The sequence below is a fragment of the Salmo salar genome, chromosome 03 (assembly GCF_965601325.2).
Source record: "Salmo salar chromosome 03, fSalSal1, whole genome shotgun sequence".
NCBI lineage: Eukaryota > Metazoa > Chordata > Actinopteri > Salmoniformes > Salmonidae > Salmo > Salmo salar.
Genome location: NC_138293.1, coordinates 72,174,628 through 72,200,573, shown reverse-complemented (window position 1 = coordinate 72,200,573; position 25,946 = coordinate 72,174,628). Strand labels below are relative to the sequence as shown.

General features: G+C 43.0%; 2 protein-coding genes across 4 annotated transcripts in view; both read right to left on the bottom strand.

Moving 5' to 3' along the window:
• Positions 1-4,838, bottom strand: part of LOC106601421 (Na(+)/H(+) exchange regulatory cofactor NHE-RF1) — a 39,973-nt gene extending 35,135 nt beyond the window's left edge. Inside the window, exon 1 of the mRNA XM_014193628.3 lies at positions 3,968-4,838. Within this exon, the coding sequence (XP_014049103.2) occupies positions 3,968-4,474 (507 nt within the window). The 5' untranslated portion in view covers positions 4,475-4,838. The remainder of the gene's footprint in view (positions 1-3,967) is intronic.
• A 5,964-nt stretch (positions 4,839-10,802) lies between these two features.
• LOC106601425 (ras-related protein Rab-37) lies at positions 10,803-24,021 on the bottom strand. Of its 3 annotated transcripts, XM_014193636.3 has the most exons (9): positions 23,473-24,021; positions 19,843-19,953; positions 14,427-14,468; positions 13,448-13,514; positions 13,299-13,351; positions 12,859-12,924; positions 12,278-12,334; positions 11,944-12,020; positions 10,803-11,644 (listed from the first exon to the last, which is right to left on the bottom strand). In XM_014193636.3, exons 1-9 carry the CDS (start codon positions 23,581-23,583, stop codon positions 11,536-11,538), a joined length of 693 nt encoding a protein of 230 aa, XP_014049111.1. In that variant the 5' UTR covers positions 23,584-24,021; the 3' UTR covers positions 10,803-11,535. The 3 variants fall into 3 exon arrangements, with proteins under 3 accessions (XP_014049111.1, XP_045571179.1, XP_045571180.1); XM_045715223.2 differs by lacking the exon at positions 12,859-12,924; XM_045715224.2 differs by lacking the exon at positions 19,843-19,953 and having other exon boundaries at positions 23,473-23,855.
• Positions 24,022-25,946: the final 1,925 nt, after the last annotated feature.

The window sequence follows — 25,946 nt, the reverse complement described above, 5'->3', positions numbered from 1 at the left end:
GAGAGAGTAAACCAGGATGTGGGTAGGTTTCTGAGGTATTATTGCCAGGACTGTCCGGGGGAGTGGGCAGCGTTTGTGCCCTGGGCAGAGATGGCACAGAACTCGCCCCGCCACTCCTCCACTAACCTCTGCCCCTTCCGGTGCGTACTGGGGTATTAGCCAGTTCTGGCTCCTTGGCATCAGAGTCAGACCGAGGCTCCTGCGGTGGACGACCGGTTCCCGGCGCGCGGAGGAAACATGGGATGCCGCCCATGTTCACCGCAGTGAGTCCCCGGTGTTCGCACCGGGGGACCGGGTCTGGCTCTCGACCCAAAACCTGCCCCTCCGCCTGCCCTGCCGGAAGCTGGGTCCGCGGTTTGTGGGGCCATTTAAAGTCCTGAGGAGACTGAACGAGGTGAGTTACAGGTTATAACTTCCCCCAGATTACCGTATTAACCCCTCGTTCCATGTGTCTCTCCTCAGGCCGGTGGTGGTTGGCCCGCTCCAGGAGTCTGAGGTGTGGGAGGTTCCTCCGCCCCCTCTGGACATCGAGGGGGCCCCGGCGTACTCCGTTTGATCCATACTGGATTCGAGACGTCGGGTGAGGGGCCTTCAGTACCTCATGGACTGGGAGTGGTACGGTCCGGAGGACAGATGCTGGGTTCCGGTGGAGGACGTGCTGGACCCTTCAATGCTGCAGGAGTTCCACCGTCTCCGTCCAGATCGCCCTGCACCTCACCCTCCGGGTCATCCCTGAAGCCAGTGTCGGCACGCTGCTGGAGCCGCGCGTCAAGGGGGGGTACTGTCACGACTTCCACCGAAGTCGTTTCCTCTCCTTGTTCGGGCGGTGTTCGGCGGTCGGCGTCACCGGTCTTCTAGCCATCGTCAATCCACTTTTCATTTTCCATTTGTTTTGTCTTGTTTTCTTACACACCTGGTTTCCATTTCCCTCATTAATTGTTGTGTATTTAACCCTCTGTTTCCCCCCATGTCCTTGTGTGGAATTGTTTGTTTGAAACTGCTTGTACTCTATGTTACTGGTGCACGTCGGGTTTTTGTTCCCATGTAGGTTATTTTTGTATTGCCGTGGGTTTTGTAATTAAACTGCTCCGCTATTACCTATTTCTGCTCTCCTGCGTCTGACTTCACTGCCACCAATTCCGCAACCCTTACACAGATTTAAGTAACTCAGGATTTAAGCCACTCAGGAACATTCACTGTCTTCTTGGTAAACAATTCCAGTGTAGATTTGGCCTTGTGCTATAAGGTTATCGTCCTGCTGAAATGTGAATTAATCTCCCAGTGTCTGGTGGAAAGCAGACTGAACTACGTTTTCCTCCAGGATTTTGCCTGTGCTTATCTCCATTCCATTTTTTTTTTGTCCTGAAACTACCCAGTCCTTAACGATTACAAGCATACCCATAACATGATGCAGCCACCACTACGCTTGAAAATATGGAAAGTGGTACTCAGTAATGTGTTCTATTGGATTTGCTCCAAACATAAGTTTGTATTCAGGACAAAAAGTTGCTTTGTCACATTTTTTGCAGTATTACTTTAGTGCCTTGTTGCAAACCAGATATATGTTTTGGAAAATTGTTATTCTGTACAGGGTTTCTTCTTTTCACTCTGTCCATTAGGTTAGTATTGTGGAATAACTACAATGTTTCTGATCCATCCACCGTTTTCTCCTATCACAGCCATTCAACTCTGTAACTGTTTAAAGTCACCATTGCCCTCCTGGTGAAATCCCTGAGTGGTTTCCTTCCTTTCCGGCAACTGAGTTAGGAAGGACGCCTGTATCGTTGTAGTGACTGGGTGTATTGATACACTATCCAACATGTAACTTCAACATTGTAACTTCAGAATGCTCAAAGGGATATTCAATGTCTGCTTTTACCTTTTTTACCAATAGGTGCCCATCTTTGCGAGGCATTGGAATACCTCCCTGGTCTTTGTGGTTGAATCTGTGTTTGAAATTCACTGCTCGACTGAGGAACCTTACAGTACTTGTATGTGTGGGGTACAGAGATGAGGTAGTAATTCTAAAATAATGTTTAACACTATTATTGCACACAGAGTGAGTACATGCAACTTATGTGACTTGTTAAGAAAATGTTTACTCCTGAACTTATTTAGGCTTGCCAGAACAAAGGTGTAGAATAATTACTGACTCAAGAAATGTCAGCTTTAAATTTTGTATTAATTTGTAAGAAATGTCTATAAACATAATTCCACTTTGACATTATGGGGTAAAGTGTATAAGCCAGTGACAACAAATCTAAACTAAATACATTTTAAATTCAGGCTGTAAAACAACCAAATGTGGAATAAGTCAAGGGGTGTCAATACTTTCTGAAGGCGCTGTATGTGGTTGTACTAACTGTATGTTGCTCTGGATAAGATGACAAAAATGTCAAATCTAAATGTTTTACATACAGATCTCATATAATAAAAATAACTCAATTAAATATTGATGTCACAAATGTATCATTTGTTCAGTTCTTTAATAAACAAAATGTTATTTGTTAAACTTGACTGTGTAAAACCTAGCAGTACTAGTTATTTCTCTGAGAGTGATGTGGATATATAGTATTACTGTATAAAACATAGCAGTACTAGTTATTTCTCTGAGAGTGATGTGGATATATAGTATTACTGTATAAAACCTAGCAGTACTAGTTATTTCTCTGAGAGTGATGTGGATATATAGTATTACTGTATAAAACCTAGCAGTACTAGTTATTTCTCTGAGAGTGATGTGGATATATACTATTACTGTGTAAAACCTAGCAGTACTAGTTATTTCTCTGAGAGTGATGTGGATATATAGTATTACTGTGTAAAACCTAGCAGTACTAGTTATTTCTCTGAGAGTGATGTGGATATATAGTATTACTGTATAAAACCTAGCAGTACTAGTTATTTCTCTGAGTGATGTGGATATATAGTATTACTGTATAAAACCTAGCAGTACTAGTTATTTCTCTGAGAGTGATGTGGATATATAGTATTACTGTATAAAACCTAGCAGTACTAGTTATTTCTCTGAGAGTGATGTGGATATAGAGCGTTTTGCTAAAAAAAAAACAGGATTATTTATCCCTCTGAAATGAAACCATTAAGTTCTAGATTTTTTAAATACATGTCTGTCAATGAACAACCTCATGACATGATGAGATATGAAAGAGATAGTGAAAAAACACACCAAAGTTATTTAAACAATAAAAGCTAATTTACCAAACTTTCTGAAAATGGATATATAGCATTTTGGAATTAAACTCTTCATTTGTTTTCATAGACAGCGGGAGGTCATAATCAAGGACTAATAATTGTATTTTGATTTGTTTCTTGTGTTCCATTGTGGGTGCATTACATTGCGAGTCATGAAAACATAAAGACACCAGAAATATGTTGGATGTAGTGTGTTCAAAGACATCTGCTTCAGTAAACCTCCAATTCTTTCTCTTCAACCCCAATGTCAAGTGTCAGTTCTTTCTCAAACCTCAGAACAACAACACAAAAAATGTTGTTGCCCTCCCAGTGGTGTGCAGCATCACTGTCACATTAACTTGAACTCAAGGCTGAAGCAGGCTGTTTGTCCTTCCTTTCCTATACCCCCCTTCCCACCACCACCACCCACAACAAATGTGCAGCCAACTGACTCGCCTACAACCTGCTATCTCTGCCAAAACTGCTACAATGAAGAGAGTGGGAATATTGGGCTTTGCAGCTGACCATATCAATTGTTATTTTCACAGTGCACTTATACAACAGGAGACTGAAAAGTTAAAATAATCTAATTACATTGCTGGTGAATACATGAATGAATAAAAAAAAACTGTGTCAGTGGTACAATTACGCAAACGGTAACTGAATCTGTATTGTATATTTGCAGAATATAGCTTACTGTGACCACCAGGCTACATCAATGACCCCATATAAGAATTTCATTGATTATTCAGGTTTTGCACTTTGGCACACTCACCTTCTCAGAGTTGATGCTCAGCTTTTTCTCAACATGGCTATGGAGCTCTACGTGGCCATGGAGCTCTCCGTTATTTTCCGGGATGGGTGTGGATTCTCTCGGTGTCCCGCATGGTGTCCCGTTCTCCTTAACGTCTTCGCTTTCTGACTCGTCGTCGCTGGGTAAAGGAATGCGCTCCGTGACATATTCTTTGAGACACTTCATCTTGTGTTTTTTCAACAGTTGCTCAGTGTCCTGGTCGACAACAATGAGCTCGAGCTGGCCCACCGTGGCTCTTATCCGGGACACAACCTGTTGATGGCTCTCGCTCTCCACGTTCTCCCCGTTCACGAACACTAGTCGGTCCCCCGCGCGAATCCCAGAAATTTCAGACGGACTGTCGGGCTCCACAAGCCGTATGAACTGCCCGGTCTTACCCTTCTCACCGTGGAGATGGAACCCATAACCATTGTCCCCTTTCTCCAGCAGGCAGAGTCTTGGCCGATTATCTTCGCTTTTGCTGGGCATAGTTTCTGCTATTTATTTCACCAATTCAACCCGTTGCTTGTGAGAATTATCGTTCACTAGCTGGAAGTTGCCAAGAAAACTCCGTTTGGGATGCTGAGCACGAGTGGTACCCGTCAACAGGAATCTCTACAGTTCTCAAGGCTGAGCGTCTGGCATCCAATGGGTCTGTTTATAAAGCGCCGTCCGTGGTGACTGGATGTCACCCACAGTCGCAACTCACGTTCAAAAGCAACTCCTAAACTTTGTGCATACAGGGGATGTATGCCAACCCGAGATGTGTCGCCAAAACCTGAAGTTCTACTAACTATATGTATGCGTTGTCTTTTCTCCAAAACTCAATTCTCTAATCTGACACGGAGTTAAACTCAGTAGACTATTTTATAAAGGACAGTGACGTAGGTGGAGAAGACAGATAGTAACACCAATCACTACTCAAATACCCCAGGAGGAGGGAGGCGCATAAATTAATGGGGCATGCATGCTATTGGCCCTAATGATCGACAAGTGCATGCGCAAAAATGATTGCTGCTGCTGCTGCCATGTTGTGACAAATGCATGTGGTCCTTCTGTAAACATATGGTACTGTATCACAGGGGGTTGGTGGTATGGTATCAACAACATCAAACATATGGTTTCCAGGTGTTTGATGCCATTCTATTCGCTCAGTTCCAGCCATTATTATGAGCCGTCCTCCACTCAGCAGCCTCCACTGGACTGCATATTCCTGATGTTTAAATATGTTTTTACTTATAGATTACAAATATTATGCTCAGGAAAAGACATCTGCATTTGCCACATGCGCTCCTTCTCTCTCCATCCTCTCTCTCTATATCTGTCTGTCTCTGTGAGAACACACACTCACTGACAGATAGAAACTCTTCTGAATAGGCCTACCTCACCAGCCTGCAATTCTGAAGAAATGCAAACCTTTATGTGGAAGGAAGGAGCCTAGACCCTCCTTGAGAAATGCTCTATTACATCATCACTAAAACAGCAAGGACATCACTGACCCAAAACCACAGCAGAGTTGTTACTTCTCTATACTGGGACATTTGCAGGTACACTTATCAATGCATGGTAATGTCCTTAATATAATATATTGATGACTCACTATAATTTATTGATGACTCACTCATAGGCCTATCATCTCAAACTATGTATACAGAAAGGCTGATGGTCAGATGCTATGTGATGTTTCTGAGGATGATTCTTGTTTGTGTTTGATTTAATCGTTGGTACAGCAGTACAACTGTGTGGAGGAGGAAGAGTTCCTAGGAGGTTTATGGTCTATGGGATTGATAGACTGGATGGGGAGGGGAGAGCTAGATTCCAGGTATACAACTGAGCCAGGTACAATGAGTAATGGATGTTCTGCCTGGCACCACCATCTCCACTACAGACTCCACCATCCAGGTTGATGTAGGCCTGCAACTCAGCTCAAATTGAACCTCTTTCGTACAGTATCGGTAAATAACCCTTTTCATATTACAAGGCTGTAAGGATTCCCATAACTTCACATTTCCATGTTCATCTCAATATGTGGTGGTTTGAAATAAACCTTTTCTGTCTGTCTCAATAAGTGGATGAATTACTGGCTTATTTTTATTTATTTTTTAATAAAAAATGAGTAGGATGTATTTCACAAAACAATCGAGTCCCTCTGTGACTTTGTGGATGTTTGGAGCTATTTGTGTAAAACAAATCCCGAGTGGTGATATTAAGAAGCGACTGCCTTTAAAAAGCAACGAATCCCTTTGAAAACAGCCTATGTGGCATTGATAGGAGTCAGAAACAGTGTGTCAAAATTGACTACAAAGTGTAAATAGGATCATTTTGGTCATAAAGTCAGTCTTGTCTAAAACTGAGTGTGGAACATCCGTGCTTCACAACTGGTGAATGAAGGTTGGGTTTTGATTTGACGATTTTCATTTGTCTACTAACATGGGGTGAACAGCTGCAGTGATTGCTCTCTATCCAATAGCATAGACAGTGAGACAGACCTGCCCAGCAGCTCCGACCTTGTTTATACAAGACAACGTGTGTTGCATTTCTTTACTTGAGAAATACTGCACCACACACTTCAGTTAGATGTAAAATCACACAACTAAAACATCCTAGGCAAAAACGTCAAAATGAATTACAGATTCCTTGAGTCATATTAGATTCATTATGGGGATTTTGAGGAAGTGAAATAGTCTTCTCATGGCGAACAAACATCATTAACCAAACGCGGAATCGGTCAGGGAACACACCCCAAGACTGAAATCTTGTTTTTCTACAGAAAAAACACGTTTTTCTATGGAGCGGTTGGTTGGGGGCCGGTGCATAATTACAAATCATTTGAAGACTGCAAAAAGCCCAAACATACACAATGTTTGACTAAAACATAACCATTTCAAACCTTGCATTTGTATACGATCATGTGTCTCTCTATTATGCGTGGGATACTTAGGTGTGTTAAGTAAAAAATAATAATAATGAAAGCGCAGCATTAAAATAACAGTAGCGAGGCTATAAACAGGGGGTATGGTACAGAGTCAATGTTAGGGGGCACTGGTGTCGAGATAATTGAGGTAATATGTACATGTAGGTAGAGTTAAAGTGACTATGCACAGTTAATAAACAGAGAGTAGCAGCGGTGTAAAATAGGGGGGGGGGCAATTGATTAGCTGTTCAGGAATCTTATGGTTTGGGGATAGAAACTGTTAAGATAGTTTGTTGGTGATGTGGACACCAAGGAACTTGAAGCTCTCAACCTGCTCCACTACAACCCCGTCGATGAGAATGGGAACGTGCTCGGTCCTCCTTTTCCTTTAGTCCACAATCATCTCATTTGTCTTGATCACGTTGATGGAGAGGTTGTTGTCTTGGCACCACACGGCAAGGTGTTTGACCTCCTCCCTATAGGCTGTCTCGTCGTTGTCGGTGATCAGGCCTACCACTGTTGCGTCGTCTACAAACTTAATGATGGTGTTGGAGACGTGGCTGGCCATGCAGTCATGGTTGAACAGGGAGTACAGGAGAGGACTGAGCATGCACCCATGAGGGGCCCCTGTGTTGAGGATCAGAGTGGCAGATGTGTTGTTACCTACACTTACCACCTGGGGGCGGCCCGTCAGGAAGTCCAGGATCCAGTTGCAGAGGGAGGTGTTTAGTCCCGGTGTCCTTAGTTATTGATGAGCTTTGTAGTCAATGAATAGCATTCTCATGTAGGTGTTCCTTTTGTCCAGGTGGGAAAGGGCAGTGTGGAGTGCAATAGAGATTGCATCATCTGTGGATCCGTTAGGCCGGTATGCAAATTGGAGGGGGTCTAGGGTTTCTGGGATAATGGTGTTGATGTGAGCCATGACCAGCCTTTCAAAGCACTTCATGGCTACAGACGTGAGTGCAACGGGTCTGTAGTCATTTAGGCATGTTACCTTAGTGTTCTTGGGCACAGGCACTATGGTGGTCTGCTTGAAACATGTTGGTATGACAAACTCAGTCAGGGACAGGTTGAAAATGTCAGTGAAGACACTTGCCAGTTCCTCAGCACATGCTCGGAGTACACGTCCTGGTAATCAGTCTGGCCCTGCGGCCTTGTGAATGTTGACCTGTTTAAAGGTCTTACATCGGCTACGGAGAGCGTGATCACACAGTTGTCCGGAACAGCTGATGCTCTCATGCATGCGCCAATGTTGCTAGCCTCGAAGCAAGCATAGAAATAATTTAGCTCATCTGGTAGGCTCGTGTCACTGGGCAGCTCGCGGCTGTGCTTCCCTTTGTAGTCTGTAATAGTTTGCAAGCCCTGCCACATCCGACGAGCATCGGAGCTGGTGTAGTATGATTCAATCTTAATCCTGTATTGATGCTTTGTCTGTTAGGTGGTTCATCGGAGGGCATAGCAGGATTTCTTATAAGCGTCTGGATTAGAGTCCCACTCCTTGAAAGTGGCAGCTCTACCCTTTAGTTCAGTGCGGATGTTGCCTGTAATCAATGACTTCTGGTTGGGGTATGTACGTACGGTCACTGTGGGGACGACGTCATCGATGCACTTATTGATGAAGCCAGTGACTGATGTGGTGTACTCCTCAATGCCATCGGAAGAATCTCAACCACCTTCATGACGTAGTTTCCTGGAATGCATTTCAATTAACAGGTGTGCCTTGTTAGAAGTTAATTTGTTGAATTTCTTTCCTTCTTAATGCATTTGATTCAATCAGTTGTGCTGTGACAAGGTAGGAGTGGTATACAGAAGATAGCCCTATTTGGTAAAAGACCAAGGTTATATTATGGCAAGAACAGCTCAAATAAGCATGGAAAATGACAGTCCGTTATTTTAAGACATGAAGGTCAGTCAATGCGGAAAATTTCAAGAACTTTGAAAGTTTCTTCAAGTGCAGTCGCAAAAACCATCAAGCGCTGTAAGGAAACTGTCTCTCATGAGGACTGCCACAGGAAAGGAAGACCCCGAGTTACCTCTGCTGCAGAGGATAAGTTCATTAGAGTTACCAGCCTCAGATATTGCAGCCCAAATAAATGCTTCACAGAGTTCAAGTAGCAGACATCTCAACATCAACTGTTCAGAGGAGACTGCGTGAATCAGTCCTTCATGGTCGAATTGCTGCAAAGAAACCACTACTAAAGGACACCAATAATAAGAAGAGACTTGCTTGGGCCAAGAAACACGAGCAATGGACATTAGACCGGTGGAAATCTGTCCTTTAGTCTGATTAGTCCAAATTTGAGATTTTTGGTTCCAACCGCTGTCTTTGTGAGAGGCAGATTAGGTGAACGGATGATCTCCGCATGTGTGGTTCCCACTGTGAAGCATGGAGGAGTTGTGATGGTGTGGGGGTGCTTTGCTGGTAACACTGTCAGTTATTCACTTTGAATTCAAGGCACACTTAACCAACATGGCTACCACAGCATTCTGCAGCGATACGCCATCCCATCTGGTTTGCGCTTAGTGGGACTATCATTGGTTTTTCAGCAGGACAATGACAACACACCTCCAGGCTGTGTAAGGGCTATTTGACCAGGAAGGAGAACGATGGATTGCTGCATCAGATGACCTGGCCTCCACAATCTCCCAACCTCAACACAATTGAGATGGTTTGGGATGAGTTGGAACGCAGGGTGAAGAAAAAGCAGCCAACAAGTGCTGAGCGTATGTGGGAACTCCTTCAATACTTTTGGAAAAGCCTTCCAGGTGAAGCTGGTTGAGAGAATGCCAAGAGTGTGCAAAGCTGTCATCAAGGTAAACGGTGGCTACTTTGAATAAACCCAAAAATATTTCGATTGGTTTAAGATTTTTTTGGTTTCTACACGATGATTCCATGTGTTATTTCATAGTTGTGATGTCTTCACTATTATTCTACAATGTAGAACCTAGTAAAAAAATAGAAATCCCCTTGTCACGGGCGTCGTATGATTTGGACCAAAACGCAGCGGGAATGTGAATACACATCTTCTTTAATGAAGGAAAACGTAAACACTTAACAAAACAACAAACATTGACGAGAAACAGTCCTGTCAGGTGCAAACACTAAACAGGAAACTACCCACAAAACCCCCATGAAAAACACCCCTACTAAATAGGACCTTCAATTAGAGGCAACGAGGAACAGCTGCCTCCAATTGAAGGTCAAAACAAACTAGACACAGAAATAGAAAAACTAGAAAATAGAACATAGAAATACAAAACATAGAACACTACCCAAAAACCCCGACAACACAAAACAAACACACCCCTGTCACGTCCTGACCAAACTACAATAACAAATAACCCCTTATACTGGTCAGGACGTGACACCCCTTGAGTAGGTGTGTCCAAACATTTGACTGGTACTGTATATATATTGTTTTGCTCAGAAAACTTGGGGGGCCAAATAAAACCACCAGTGGCCACCAGTTGGGGAACCCTGACCTATAACCTCCTCCCCAGCGACTCAAAGAACAGATATACAAACACACACTGCAATAAAACACCACCATCTTCATTACAAAAAAATAGTTTTTATATACTGTACGATAACAAAGCACCTTTCCATGGCACTTTGTGATCACTGTGACACCTCCATAGAGAGTGACAATAATTGTGACATCAAGCAAATTCAATAAGCAAACATCCATAATGAACCAAATACAAAGGAACATTTTACACAATGCAACCCATGAACAACCCATGTACAGTAGAGACAACAACAACAACGTCCATTAATGATGACTGATAGAGGTTCCACAACAGTGTCTGAGGGAGCTCTCTCATTGGTGGATGGCATGTTTAAAAGCAAATCAAAACTCATGCTGGAACTTCTGACCACCACCTCAATTAACATTGACCACAACATTTCAGATTTTTTATTTGGAGTATAATTAGAAAATGACTGTCATTAGACACATTTTCAGCCGGTAGAGGCCGCATCTGGGACACGCTGTGTATGACACCGCAGTAGTACAGGGTGCTCCTCATACAACATGTATAATGGCATTTAGTCCTGAATAGAATGTGGTGAAACATATGAAGCCATGAGCACCAAAAAATCTGTATTTTATTCCACCTAACATCTTTATATAAAGTGATCAGATCATTTCCTAATGTCTTTGTAAATATGGCAAAATTGGGGCAAGAAATTCCATTAGGATTTCCAATCCTTCCTTATGGCAATAATGAGTAAGACTGACTGGCTGCAGCTGCAGCATGTGATACACATGAACTAAATGATCCGAGCATGTTTCAAATATAAATTCACATTTTAAATACACTGGTAATGGATTTCTATCCAACTGAAAACACTGACATGGTTTTTCTCCTGATAGGGGTAGAATGAGGGTTGGCTAGTTGCCATAGGCCTTCCAAGTAGGTGGGGAGCAGACCAGGTGATCTCTTTTTCACAATGTGGTTGCTCTGCTCTTTTTGACTACTCACAATCTGATGATGCTATTTTAGGGGGACTGTCTCCCTACTGCTCTGTCTCTCTCTCTTTACCTCCCTCCCTCTGTAGATGTTTGTGTCTCTCTCTATCTCGCTCCTCTCTCACTGTGGCCTGGTGTGGTGTAACAGTTGGTGAGAGGTTCAGCTACATGTAGCCACCACAGCAGCCAGACTTCTGCTTCTCAGAGGCGATGTAGTCGTGGATCTGGAACTTGGGCTCGTTGGGCTGCTGGGCAGATCTGTGCTTCAACTCCCTGGCAGGCAGAGAGGGAGAGAGAGAGAGAGAGAGACAGAGAGACAGAGAGACAGAGAGACAGAGAGACAGAGAGACAGAGAGACAGAGAGACAGAGAGACAGAGAGACAGAGAGACAGAGAGACAGAGAGAGAGGAAGGAAGGAGAGTGTGTGTGTGGGATGGAGCAGTGCAGAGCAGAGAAATTGAAAACATAAGGGAAAAGAGAAGGAGAGATGAGGAACATAATTGGGCAATATGTCTTTGCCCTCTCACATACAGTGCAACTTTCATTTAGAAATAACATGAGTCATGACTTACTTTGCTACAGCCAGGAAGGCCAGCTCTACGTTGACTCCAGTCTTGGCACTGGTCTCCATGAAAGGGACTCCATATTCCTGAAAAGCATCCAGGGCTTTTAATGGCACTACTCAAGTACAGCACATTCATCATATGAATGAACTCACTACCAAACACTCAGCATGATACATCTCTCCAACACAAGAGGGAACATCAGTTCACAAGTGCAGTATATAAATCAACATTTCAAGCTTGTTTTCATTTCACAGTGCTGTACAGTTGCTTTTGAAGAGGCTACTTGGTGTTTTGCAGTAGGAGAGTGGAGCAAACCCTTTAAGAGGGCCTTGTCTCTTACCTTGGCCAGCTTCTCTCCCTCCTCATGCTTGATGACCCTCTCTCCGGCCATGTCCGTCTGTTTGGACAGAGCAGAGGAGAGTCATGGACACAACTAGTCCATTAGATCCAGAGAGGCACCACTACATCAGCCCACAGCAGTTCCCAGGGCAGTCTCCAGGCTGCCTCGTAGTGTCTGAGCACAGGCCAAACATTGCTCAGAGAGAGAAATGTTCCCTGTCCTGCTGCTCTCCCCAGCTCTGGGAATAAATGATGTCTGGTGGAACGTGACAGCAATGACCCAGTGTCTCTGTAGTAGCACCACCAGAGGGGGCACATGATCTATGGGTGCTGTTGAACTGGAGATGCCACCAGTTCTATTTGAAATCACCACAACACATGTATTCACTAGTAACGTTCTAATTCAGCTTCAATATAAACTCTGAGGCTGAGACACTGTGTGTGTGGGTGTGTGTAATTAGGCTACAAAGTCAATAGCAGAGACAAATATGTTTCTGTGTGTGTTGTGTTCTTATTGTTACTTTTGGTATGACGACTTCTCTTGATACACTCTACAAAACCAAAAGGATGTCTAGCTCACACCTTGTTGCCGAGCAACATGATGACCACATCCTTCTGAGCATACTCATGAATTTCAGTCAGCCAGGCCTATATATGGGAGGGGGGGGTGGGGGGGGGGGGAGAGATTTAAAAAGGAGATTAGTCAGTAAAAATTCCAGTGCTAAAGGAGACCCTCTCCACAAAAACAGAATCAATTTCTCTGCTCTGCTGCTTTGGTTACTGTTCTCCATTCTGCGCTCCACTTCCCCTATCCCAAACCTTCAAAAACTAAACAAATTGCTTCTTGGAAATATCATGAAATGTCATTGTGGAGGTCACTTCAGTAATGTAATGTAAGTGTGGAGGCCATATATTACTTGGCATGTAAAAGGAATTCTGGGTTCTTCCTCTAAAAGGGGGCTTATGAGAAGACGTGAGGAGATAAGAAGGAGGAGTGAAGAGTGACATGATAGGTTTCTCACCCTGATGTTGTCAAAGGATGACTTGCAGGTGATGTCATAGAGCAGGAGGAGGGCTGAGGAGAGAAAGGCAGAGAGTCTCACACAGCCACGTGCTCTTAGCATTCTACCACACACACAACCAGGAAGTGTTTTAATAGAGCAGAGATTACCCTGTGCGTCTCTGTAGTAGGCGTGCGTGACACTGCGGAATCTCTCCTGTCCTGCAGTATCCCAGATCTGGGAGAAAGAAGTGAAACAAATTCATTATAAAAATGTAATAAACCTGGAAAATGGGACAATATCCCAACCAGCAGCAACCAATGAGCATGCAATGGTATGCACGTCATAATGGGAAATACGTGAAATTAATGATCAATATATTTTACAGTGTAATACATTAGAATAGTCACGTGGCTTATTTATTTTTTACCAGGTAAGTTGATTGAGAACACGTTGTCATTTACAGAAATGACCTGGGGAATAGTTACAGGGAAGAGGAGGGGGATGAATGAGCCAATTGGAAGCTGGGGATGATTAGGTAGCCATGATGGTATGACAGCCAGATTGGGAATTTAGCCAGGACACCCCGAGGTTAATACCCCTAATCTTACGATAAGTGGCAGTTGATCTTTAGTGACCACAGAGAGTCAGGACACCTGTTTAACATCCCATCCGAAAGACGGCACCCTACACAGGACAATGTCCCCAATCACTGCCCTGCGGCAATTGATATATTCTTTTAGACCATAGGAAAGAGTGCCTCCTACTGACCCTCCAACACCACTTCCAGCAGCATCTGGTCTCCCATCCAGGGACCGACCAGGACCAACCCTGCTTAACCCTGCTTAGCTTCAGAGGCAAGCCAGCATTGGGATGCAGGGTGGTGTGCTGCTCAGACAAAACCCACCAAAGGCATTTAAATGTTTGGCACCTCTCAGCCAGCATTGTCACTAGAACAGGATACGATAACAACGTATTTGCAATAGATACGCTGTGGTTACATAGGGACACTTGCATGTTGACCACATATGCCACTGCCCACTGTGTAATATAATGATACTGACTGTGGTTTAATGAATTAGACTGGTAGGGATAGGATCACAGGAATAGTGGCATCAATGTTGGGTGTAGAGGTCCCTGCTCTCTCACCTGGAGTTTGACCTTCGCGTTGTCCACCGTCAAAACTTTATTCTGATGAGGAGAGGAAACAGTTAACCACAGGACTGTCTATGGGGGTCTTTTTGCATAATAGAGACAGACTCAGAAGAAACACATCACAGGTATTTAAATATTAAGAAGCTTCAGAAAGCAAGAATATTCTAAAGAACAAACAAACAGACCAGAAATGGCACAGCATGCTGTATAGCAGTGGCGACCCGTCATTCAGGGCAGGTGGGCCCCAACTTTTTTTCAAAAATAAAAATAAATAAATAAATCTATCATTTGTTTTTTTGGGGGGGGATTGCCTGTTTTGGATGTTATTTTGGCATTAATATGTGTCACATCAGTTTGCAAACAATGTAAAAAAATATATATATCATTGAGTTAATAAAGCTGCAAATAAACAGGCAGCTCTAAAATGTAGGTGTTTCAGCCTAGCTCAGTGCTTTACGTGGTGGTGGGGCAGGCCAGCAGAAAATAGGAGCATTGCACTGTGATTGGCTCAGTGTTCTGTCACTCATGGGGACACACTGTCACCCGCCTTAGATTAGAAGTGCCCTTCCAAGAAGGCTCAAGGTCATTGGCCACAGATAAAATGACCACAAATCACGTTATATCTACAGTAGCTTTGATTGGACAGATCATGTCAACATCTTACTTTCAAAGTCTTAGCTAGCAGTCATCATCAGACAATCTACTGGCAAATCCTTTTTAATCATTGTCATATGAAGAGAAATTATAGATAAAACATATCGGTGCTCATCGGCCATAAAGATTACACAACAAGTTGGAAATCGCAAATTCAACAATGAGTCGTTTGGAAGGAATCAGTGGCTAACTGCAAGCGTTGCAAAGAAACCACTAACGTTAGCCTGCTATTCAATGGCTGTGTCCCCCCCCCCCCCCCAAGAGTTCCCACCATAAATCCAGAGAATGACAAAGTTTGATGACAAAGTCTGATGACACAATTTGCCCACAAAGGACCGCTGCGCCACCAAGGTGAGTCCAAAAATGTATTGTATGCTGCTGCATAAATTATGTAATATGCAAGGGAGAAATGTATACTGTAGCTAAGAAAGTATTACTAGTGTTTGTTGTGTTGTAAGCTGTTAGTAACCCATGTGCCTCACCATAATAATTTGGTCTATTTTCACCAATGCGGTATTGCAAACACATCATTCGTGGCCCGGTGTGTGCTTGTTTGGCTACTGTTTTGTACAGCTTTCACCCAAACGGCGTTCAATGTGCACCACCCTAATAATTTGGTCTACTTTCACCTCTTAATTTCGCCTACTGTTCTAATTTGGTGGTGCACATATAGCCTATAACCTGTTTTGGAGAACTGTAATAATCGAATATTGTAAAAGCTTTCATTGTCTGTTTATATGCCCCCTTTTTTTATCCTACGGTTCTGATTTGTACAGGGAGTACACTGTAAGAATGGCCCATGTTCTGAATTCTGTCGCTATACATTTCAAAAGTGCTGAACAAATAGTTATATTGACTACGTCCGTCGTCGCTTGCTCAGTAACATCTTAATCGGAATTATGGATTGCCTCTTATCCGCTTGTTGTCCCCTTATGCCATAGTTTGTACATCTCATTAGTCAGTAGAAACCACATTTGTTTAATCTTGACGTTACCCTACGATAGGGGGCGCCACAGCGCATTTTGGAAAAAATTTGTGCCCATTTTCAACGGCCTACTAAGCAGACTCAGAAGCTAGGATATGCATATAATTAATACCTGTGGATAGAAACACCCTAAAGTTTCTAAAACTGTTTGAATGGTGTCTGTGAGTATAACAGAACTCATATGGCAGTCAAAACCCCGAGACCGATTGAACCAGGAAGTGGAATTCTGAATTGTGGACTCAACTTCACGTCGTTGCCTATTATTCACACCGTGAGATATCGTTCATTGAGCACTTCCTATTGCTTCCACAAGATGTCGCCAGTCTTTACAAAGTGTTTTGAGCCTTCTACTGTCGAAACTCAGTGAATGAGACGCGTTGGAAATTGGTCACAGGGGGAGGGCCATCACCATTATGAAGCCGGCGGCCCTGTCTACCCCCACCTTTGGAAACACAATGAAATCATCCCCCTCGAATCTTATTGGCTCTCTTGTTGAAAAAGGCCCTGAAGATTTATGTTATACAACGTTTGACATGTTTGAACGAACCTAAAAATTATTATTATAAAAAATTATTTCTAAACGGCTGTGGCGCGCACGGCAGAGTAGTTGGATACAGCATTCAGACGCGCTAACAACAGCAAGCTAATGGAACATAAAGGATGGACTTTTTTGACCGAAAATACATCTGTTGTGGACCTCGGATTCCTGGAAGTGCTTTCTGATGAAGACAACTAAAGGTAAGGGATTATTGACAATATTATACAACATTAGATGTGATATGCGATTGTTCCAAGATGGCGCCGAGCTGTATTTACTAGCTCATTTTCTGAGTATCGCATCCCCTTTTATCGCTAAGTGTGATTACCCAGTAAAGTTATTTTTAAATCTGGTATGACAGGTGCTTTCAAGAGATATTCATCTATAAATCTTAGAATGACAATATTACATTTTAAACATGTTTTCGAATAGTAATTCAGTAAATTGTAGCTCTGTTTCCCCGGATTGCATTTGACGGGAAAATAGTTAGTCAACGTCAGACGCCGATGTAAAATGCTGTTTTCATATATAAATATGAACTTTATTGAACAAAAGAATGCATGCATTGTGTAACATGATGTCCTAGGTGTGTCATCTGATGAAGTTTGTAAAAGGTTAGTGCTGCATTTAGCTGTTTTTTGGTTATTTGTGATGCATGTGGTTGGTCGGAAAATGGCTATGTTGCTGCTTGTACGATAGACTCCTCTAACATAATCTAATGATTTGCTTTTCCTGTAAAACCTTTTTGAAATCGGACGACGTGGGTCGATTCAGGAGAGGTGTATCTATAAAACGATATGAGACAGTCCTATATTTGAAAAAAATATATATATTAAATTTCGTTATGCTAATGTCGCTAGGAGTTTTCCCTGGATTTTGATCCCGCTGACGGGACGAGACGCTGAAGAGGTTTTAAGCAAGTCTGCCATGTCAGCTATGTTTTTTAAAAGGCAGTAAATGAGGCTGAATGAACTGTTTCGCTGCCAGACAAGGCTCCGCTGAAAGCCAGGTTTAGCAGTGGTAAGGTGTTGGGACAGCTTTACGTAGGCCCTAACAGTTTGTGGGCACCGTTTGTCACCATTATAGTGCAATTCATGTATTGTTTAGTGTTGTGGCTTTGATGGCATGCATCCCACTTTTTGGGGGGGGCCCCACCAAGATTTCCATGCTAAAATCGCCACTGCTATATAGACTCATACAGACAACATGAAAACTAAGAGGAGCTTCAGGGGCCAGCAAAGAAAGCCAATTGCTACGCCCACACTACAGAGGTTCTGGAATTAGACTTAATTGCACAATAGTGAGAAAGAAGACTGGCAAAATAACAACCCACTCCCCCACTAATTTCCTGTGGCTGTCAGGGACGCCATGTGATTTCCTGTATAGGCAGGATTCTAAAATAGTCATGAGTGAAAAAAAGAATATTAGCTACAGATATGGATTGGTGAAAAACATATCTTGTGAAAGATGCTCTCCAAGACAATATAGAAGGAATATGGAAGATTAAGGAGGAATAAGACGCTTCCAAGTGAAAAACATATCTTGTGAAAAATGCTCTTCGAGGGAGTATAGAAAGAATATGGAAGATTGAGAAGGAATAAGATGCCTAAGTCATGTGAAATGATGTGTCCCTTCTAAACTAAGTCTCAAATACGTACGTACATACACCCACCCACCCACACGAACAAACCCAATGGCACACATTCTAGAGGTCAACCAATAACAGCTTGTTGTAAGGTCATTCTGCTGTGTAGGTGTCATTATTATGCAGGTAGCTGAACCAGTTTACCTCACCCTGGCCTTTTAAACTTCCTGTTTGTATTTCAGGGGAAAACAGGGGGAAAGTCACTAAGTGAAAACATGACACAAGCAACAATGTTGAAATGAAGGAAGTGAATGCTACAACTGGTACATATCACTTCCTCTAAGCTAACCTCATTACTCCACTATCAGTACCCGGGTACAGTCAGCCCCTGCCTTTCCTGTGAGCACACTGACAGACACACTCTCTCTCTGAAGTGAGTCCAATCTTCTAAAATGGCCCCTCTCAACAGGAGTAACCACCACCCATTGAGACTTCCACCTTGGCAGAACGGACATGGTCCAACCCCTGCATTAGTTGCCATGGGTTTCCATTTTTCCCTCCAATTATTACGCAGATTGGCCACACACGGCTTCGCGTTGACAAGCCCGCATGCTGAGTAACTGCTACAAGGAAGCAGGGCCAAAATAGCCCTGCCACGTTAGAGCTAGTCACATCAGTCTTCCCATCCACACAGGGTATTGACTGGTATAGCTGGAGGCTCAGCAAGGAACATGTTGACTGATCCTGTATCAGTCTCAAAATCATCTCTCCTTATAATCTTCTGTTCCATACAGATGCAATGCAAGTAGCCGGGGGTGGTCACTACACACAACTCATTGTTATAATGCACTTATTTATGGATCTCATGAATAGTTAATACCTGTTGCACAAGCATGGAGAAAATAATCTCCATTTGTCTACTTAAACGCTCCACACATCCCTATCCATGTTGTACTCCCATCCCAGGCAGTCCTAATGTCTCCACCATCAACACAGAGTGGTAACACAGTACTCTGTCTTAATGCAACATCATTTCCTCCAAAACCGCCATTTTACCAGCCATTAGATAGAGTGTTTTCTTTGGAGGGTGAGCGGGTCCAAATCCACTGGTGCAAGAGTCTTTCTTTCTGTCCATATTCTCTCTCTTTTTCCATCTCTCACACATTTTCTCTATCTTTTTCTCTCTGTCTCTCCAGCAGCTGGTTGGAAGCTATGGAAATCTGTCCCCCACCAATCTGTCCCCCACATGGGAGCTGCTTGTTTATTTGACCCCAGCCAGGGCAGAGCATCGTTTGTGGGGGTAACGTAACGTACAGCTCCTCCAGGCTGAAAACAATCATTCTGGAGCCATATGCGGCACAGTAGCAGAAGTGCTCTATGGACTTGACTGATTTGTGAAAGGGTTTGTACATTTTGAGCCATCATCACTGCATGAAAACACTTTAAAGTGGTTATTGGATTTACAGATTTAACTGAAATAGGATGGGAAAATATTTTATGTATGGATTCTTCAACCACATTCTAGCGTTTATCTTGTAAATAGACCATTTAGAAATGAGAAAGAACAGAGAAAAACAGCAGACAATGTATACATTATGAATGTATAGACACAAAGAACCTGAGCTGAGTCTACTGACATCTCTCTCACCCTAAAGTCTATTCCCACGGTGGCTATGAAGTTGCCTCCCAAAAAGGCCCCGTCTTTAAAGCGCACCAGCACACATGTCTTCCCCACCGCAGAGTCTCCCAGCAGCATCACCTAGAGAGGCGTCACAGCCAGAGGTCAGAGAGAGGAGTTAGGGGTCATACCTGGGCCCAACACACTGACATCAACCCTCACATGACCAGAAGAATGGTAATAACTCCAAACAAGCTTTCAATGAACAATGTTTGGTCTTAAGAGATGAATCATTGAATTCAATTGGTTCATATGCAAAATTACTTTCTGGTGGTAATCTGTTGATTATTTCATGATGCTGTGCATCCATGAGAAGTGAAAATTATAAAACTAGAATTTCACAACATCATGATGACTAGTGTTGCTAAGTGTCAAAGCACTGACTCATGATCCTATTGCAAAATGTTCTTGTTTTAGCCTCATCTGAACTTCCTGGTTAATTTATTGGGCGCCTGATTTAGTTTGGATATTTTATCCATCCGTTGATTTCATCTTTATAAGGTTGTAGACTAAATGATGTGGTTGATGTGTGGGTCTACCCTTATTCATTTGATCATTCCTTATTCAACATGAGTAGTGTTCTGCAGTAAAACAGCTTAGAGTGGATATGTATGAGAGATCATATTTGCACAAACCATCATGGGACTGATGTGAAACTGCTTGACTATGTGAATGACCTGTTCTACTTCTGCTTGGTCTAGTCCATTAACCACTCTCCTGATTCTGATCAAAAGATTGAGAGAAATGTACTATTACGTGGTATGCAGTTAACCTGTATTACCAAGTGCTACATTCTTCCTTGAGCCAATATTTAGGTATCACTAAGAATGGGAGGACTGAATAGCGTGATTCATATCAAATAAACCTGTGTCACATTGGCTACATTATCCAGTGGTGGTACTACTTAACTAGTTTTTTGGGGTATCTGTACTTTACTATTTATATTTTAGCCAATTTTTCTTCACTACATTCCTAAGGAAAATAATGTACTTTTTACTCCATACATTTTCCCTGACACCCAAAAGTACTTGTTACATTTTGACAAGTAAATGGTCCAATTCACACACTTATGAGAACATCCCTGATCACCCCTACTGTTTCTCATCTGGCGGACTCACTAAACACAAATGCTTCGTTTGTAAATTATGTCTGAGTGTTGGTGTGTGCCCCTGGCTATCCGTCAATAAAAAAAATAAAAACGTGTGTCCTCTGGTTTATACTTTTACTTTTGATACTTAAGAATCAAAAGTAAATGGAATTGCTCAAATGTACTTAAGTATATTTAAAACCAAATACTTTTAGACTTTTACTTAAGAAGTATTTTACTGGGTGACTTTCACTTGAGTCATTTTCTATTAAGGTATCTTTACTTTTACTCAAGTATGACTGTTGAGTACTTTTTCCACCACTGACATTATCCATAAGGGAGGGGTGAAATTGGTGTGCACTGGTGTGTGGCAAGGCACATAATTGATAGTGAGTGTGGTAATTAAGAGTAATGTAAACAGAATAGAAGCTTGCCACAATGATAACAGCTGTTCTTATTCCATAGTGGTATATTGTGCTACATTAAGGGGAAACTTCACAAAAGCAAGTGCTACCCTCTTAGAAAACAAGGTGCTATCTAGAACCTAATAGGGTTCTTTGGCTGTCCCGATTGGAAAACCCTATGAAGAACCCTTGTTGGTTCCAGGTAGAACCCTTTTGGTTACAAGTAGACCCATTTTGGGTTACATGTAAACTCAGCAAAAAAAGAAACTTCCCTTCAGGACCCTGTCTTTCAAAAATAATTAGTAAAAACCCAAATAACTTCGCAGATCTTCATTGTAAAGGGTTTAAACACTGTTTCTCATGCTTGTTCAATGAACCATAAACAATTAAATAACATGCACCTGTGGAACGGTCGTTAAGACACTAAGAGCTTACAGACGGCGAGCAATTAAGGTCACAGTTATGAAAACTTAGGACACTAAAGAGGCCTTCCTACTGATTCTGAAAAACACCAAAAGAAAGATGCTCAGGGTCCCTGCACATCTGCGTGAACGTGCCTTAGGCATGCTGCAAGGAGGCATGAGGACTGCAGATGTGGCCAGGGGAATAAATTGCAATGTCCGTACTGTGAGAGGCATAAGACAGCGCGACAGGGAGACAGGGTGGACAGCTGATCGTCCTTGCAGTGGCAGATCACGTGTAACACCACCTGCACAGGATTGGTACATCTGAACATCACATCTGCGGGACAGGTACAGGATGGCAACAACAACTGCCCGAGTTACACCAGGAACGCACAATCCCTCCATCAGTGCACAGACTGTCCACAATATGGCTTAGAGAGGCTGGACTGAAGGCTTGTAGGCCTGTTGTAAGGCAGGTCCTCACCAGACATCACTGGCAACAACGTCTCCTATGGGCACAAACCCACTGTCGCTGGACCAGACAGGACTGGCAAAAAGTGCTCTTCACTGACGACTTGCGGTTATGTCTCACCAGGGGTGATGGTCGAATTCACGCTTATCGTTGAAGGAATGAGCGTTACACGAAGGCCTGTACTCTGGAGCGGGAACGATTTGGAGGTGGAGGGTCCGTCATGGTCTGGGGCGGTGTGTCACAGCATCATCGGACTGAGCTTGTTGTCATTGCAGGCAATCTCAACGCTGTGCGTTACAGGGAAGACATCCTCCTCCCTCATGTGGTACCCTTCCTGCAGGCTCATCCTGACATAACCCTCCAGCATGACAATGCCACCAGCCATTCTGTTTGTTCTGTGCGTGATTTCCTACAAGACAGGAATGTCAGTGTTCTGCCATGGCCAGCGAATAGCCCGGATCTCAATCCCATTGAGCACGTCTGGAACCTGTTGGATCGGAGGGTGAGGGCTAGGGCCATTCCCCCCAGAAATATCTGGGAACTTCCAGGTGCCTTGGTGGAAGAGTGGGGTAACATCTCACAGCAAGAACTGGCAAATCTGGTGCAGTCCATGAGGAGGAGATGCACTGCAGTACTTAATGCAGCTGGTGGCCACACCAGATACTGACTGTTACTTTTGATTTTGACCCCCACTTTGTTCAGGGACACACAATTCCATTTCTGTTAGTCACATGTCTGTGGAACTTGTTCAGTTTATGTCTCAGTTGTTGAATCTTGTTATGTTCATACAAATATTTACACATGTTAAGTTTGCTGAAAATAAATGCAGTTGACAGTGAGAGGACGTTTCTATTTTTGCTGAGTTTAGAACCTTCTCCACAGAGGGTTCTACATGGAACACAAAATGGTTCTACCTGGAACAAAAAAGGGTTTCACCTGGAACCAAAGGGGTTCTTCTATGGGGACAGCCAAAGAACCCCTTTGGAACCCTTTTTTTTTTATAAGAGTGTACTGGTGTGCAGAGTAGACAGGCTACTGTATTTAAATAGATTTTCCTTCCTTTGTTTGATAGATGGACACCTGTACCACCAGTGAAGCTTCTCAATTAGGCTACAGTCAATATTAATACCAGCAGGCAGCGCCATAACATGATCAGAAGCATAATACTGTTATGAGCACATAAACATAGCCTAATAATATATATCCCAATAATAAGAATAGCCTAATACAGACCTTGAAGGCAATATCAAAATACTCGCAAACCGAGGCGCATCTCTCCAACACATATTTTGATGTTCCGTTTTTAGTCTCTTTATCCTTCAACGATGCCTTCTTTGTTGACATCGGAATGACTATCACCACAGTATCACCGAGATCTGTCAGCGCGCCGCCCGATGTTCCTCCCGAGATGCCAGTGACTCAAAACCAGTTAACACGAGCAATGAGTCCATCAGCAGTCATTTAGCGTTGTCCAAAACCACCCAGCGCTTTCCAAGAACAATTTCTTGACGCTGAATCAACTAATGCCAATCATAGAGTCGTGGTTAAAACTTAAAGGGGGATTCTCTTGAGGACGCGGCTACATTCGTGGAGAAAATATGATCAATATGCGGAAACATTTCTCAGTTATGCAGAACGTTGGAACGGATCGCATCATTCTTTACGCGTTGGCAGATGAAACGACGTTGCTATTGTCATTTGTCCAATGAAGATAATGTTATTTAGGCCTATGAAATGAGGCAGTTTTTTGTCATTTTCATAAATGAAAACAACTAGGTCTTCAACCGAGCCACGGACGCAACAGGCAGTGATGGCACGAGTTATTAGTCACAGGTGGTACTGAACTCGTTGATCATGAAAGAGGAGGAGTTCAGCGAACGAAAAAAACGGCTGTCAACGTGTTGCCACGGAAAAATACACTTTTCAGTTTCAATCCTAAATGAATGCTATTCCAGTGATTTCAGAATTCTGAAAGATTCCTACAATTTAATCCACAACATGTCAGGTAGATGGTCTTTTCTCACTAGTGTCTACTTTTCAAAGGATGTATGTAGCCTTGGGAAAATACACTATAAACAGACAGTGTTCATATGAGAATCTCATTTTCTTTCACTTAATTGACATGACATAATGTCAAAAATGTTCTAATTGCCAAACCATGTATGACCATGTGGATGGATACCAGCTGACTCTTTGACTAAGAGTTTGTCTCCCCCCAGTGTTCAAAAGAGAGAGACGAGAAAAAGAGATGGTTGTGGGTGTATCTCTCTCTAGCTCCATCACTTCACATTACAGGCAGTTGTGGGCTCAGACAGACAAACAGACAAACAGACAGACAGACAAACAGACAGACAGAAAGACTGGCGAACCTTGGTTAATCTTCTATCCACCTAGTACAACAAAAGGTTTCTGCAAGTGCAACCAAACCTTTTTATACCCACTGCATTTTCGTCACAACATTTTACTGTATGACAAAGCATTTTTTGTATCTCCAAGGTATGCAGCTTTTTGTGTCCTTTTTCTGCATTGCTTTTGTGTGGCTTATATGCCTTCAGACAAACAAAGCCTTCGTCATCATTGTCTGTCACAGCACAAAACATTCAGGTCTATTTCTGAAAATAGCATCACCCTGAGCTTTATATCTTTTACAGTCCCGTTCTTTCTGTCTTTCTTTCTTTCTTCATTCATTTTCTCTGTGAATGGAAGCCCATCATACATCACCACAGTGATAATGTAGACTGTATATGCAGACAATCAATCACTCCAGTTCACATTCACAACAGTGAGTGATACATCTGTGAAACACAGCTATCCATCAGGGAACAGACCACCTTTCTCGCAACACCCAACTGTGTGCTAAAGATCATTATGATTGCAGAAAGAGGAAGATGATTGTCACCTCAGATAACAGCATTTAGGGACCCTGGAAGGGAAGACACTTGTTGTCCCATCAATCCCAGTAACAAAGTGATCTGGTCCCTTCATGGTCACTTGTCCCCTATGGCTCATGGCAGACAATAACGCAGAGACTCACCGTGAAGCCGATGCCCACAGTGGCAGAGAAGGAGCCAGGTATGAACTTGCCTTGGTCATACTGGACCAGCAGAGAGGTCTTCCCCACACCGCTGTCTCCCACCATGATGGTCTGTGGATAGCAGGAAGAACAGAGAGCAGGTTAGTCACATCACAGCACTACACAGCACAGCACTACACAGAACAGCACTACACAGCACAGCACTACACAGAACAGCATAGTGCACTCTTATAAAAAAGGGTTCTTCGGCTGCCCCCATAGCATAACCCTTTTTTGTTCCAGGGAGAACCCTTTATGGTTCCACGAAGAACCATTTTGGGTTCCATGTAGAACCCTCCATGGAAAGGGTACTACATGGAACCCAAAAGGGTTCTACCTGGAACCAAAAAGGGTTCTTCAAATGGTTCTCCTATGGGGACAGCCGAAGAACCATTTTAGGTTCTAGATAGCACCTTTCTTTTGAAGAGTGTACAGTACAGAACAGCACAGCACACTGCTCATCTATAGGCCTGTACAATGAGTGGGTGTAGCGTACCCTACTGTATATGTGCATATGTTGCTTACAGTGCGGAACATGCCCTTGCCTGATGCCATATAATGTGTGTAATATAATGTGATTGCTCTGAAGGTCAGTTTGGTAAATACCCGGCGGGGGGAGGGAAATGGCAGTGGA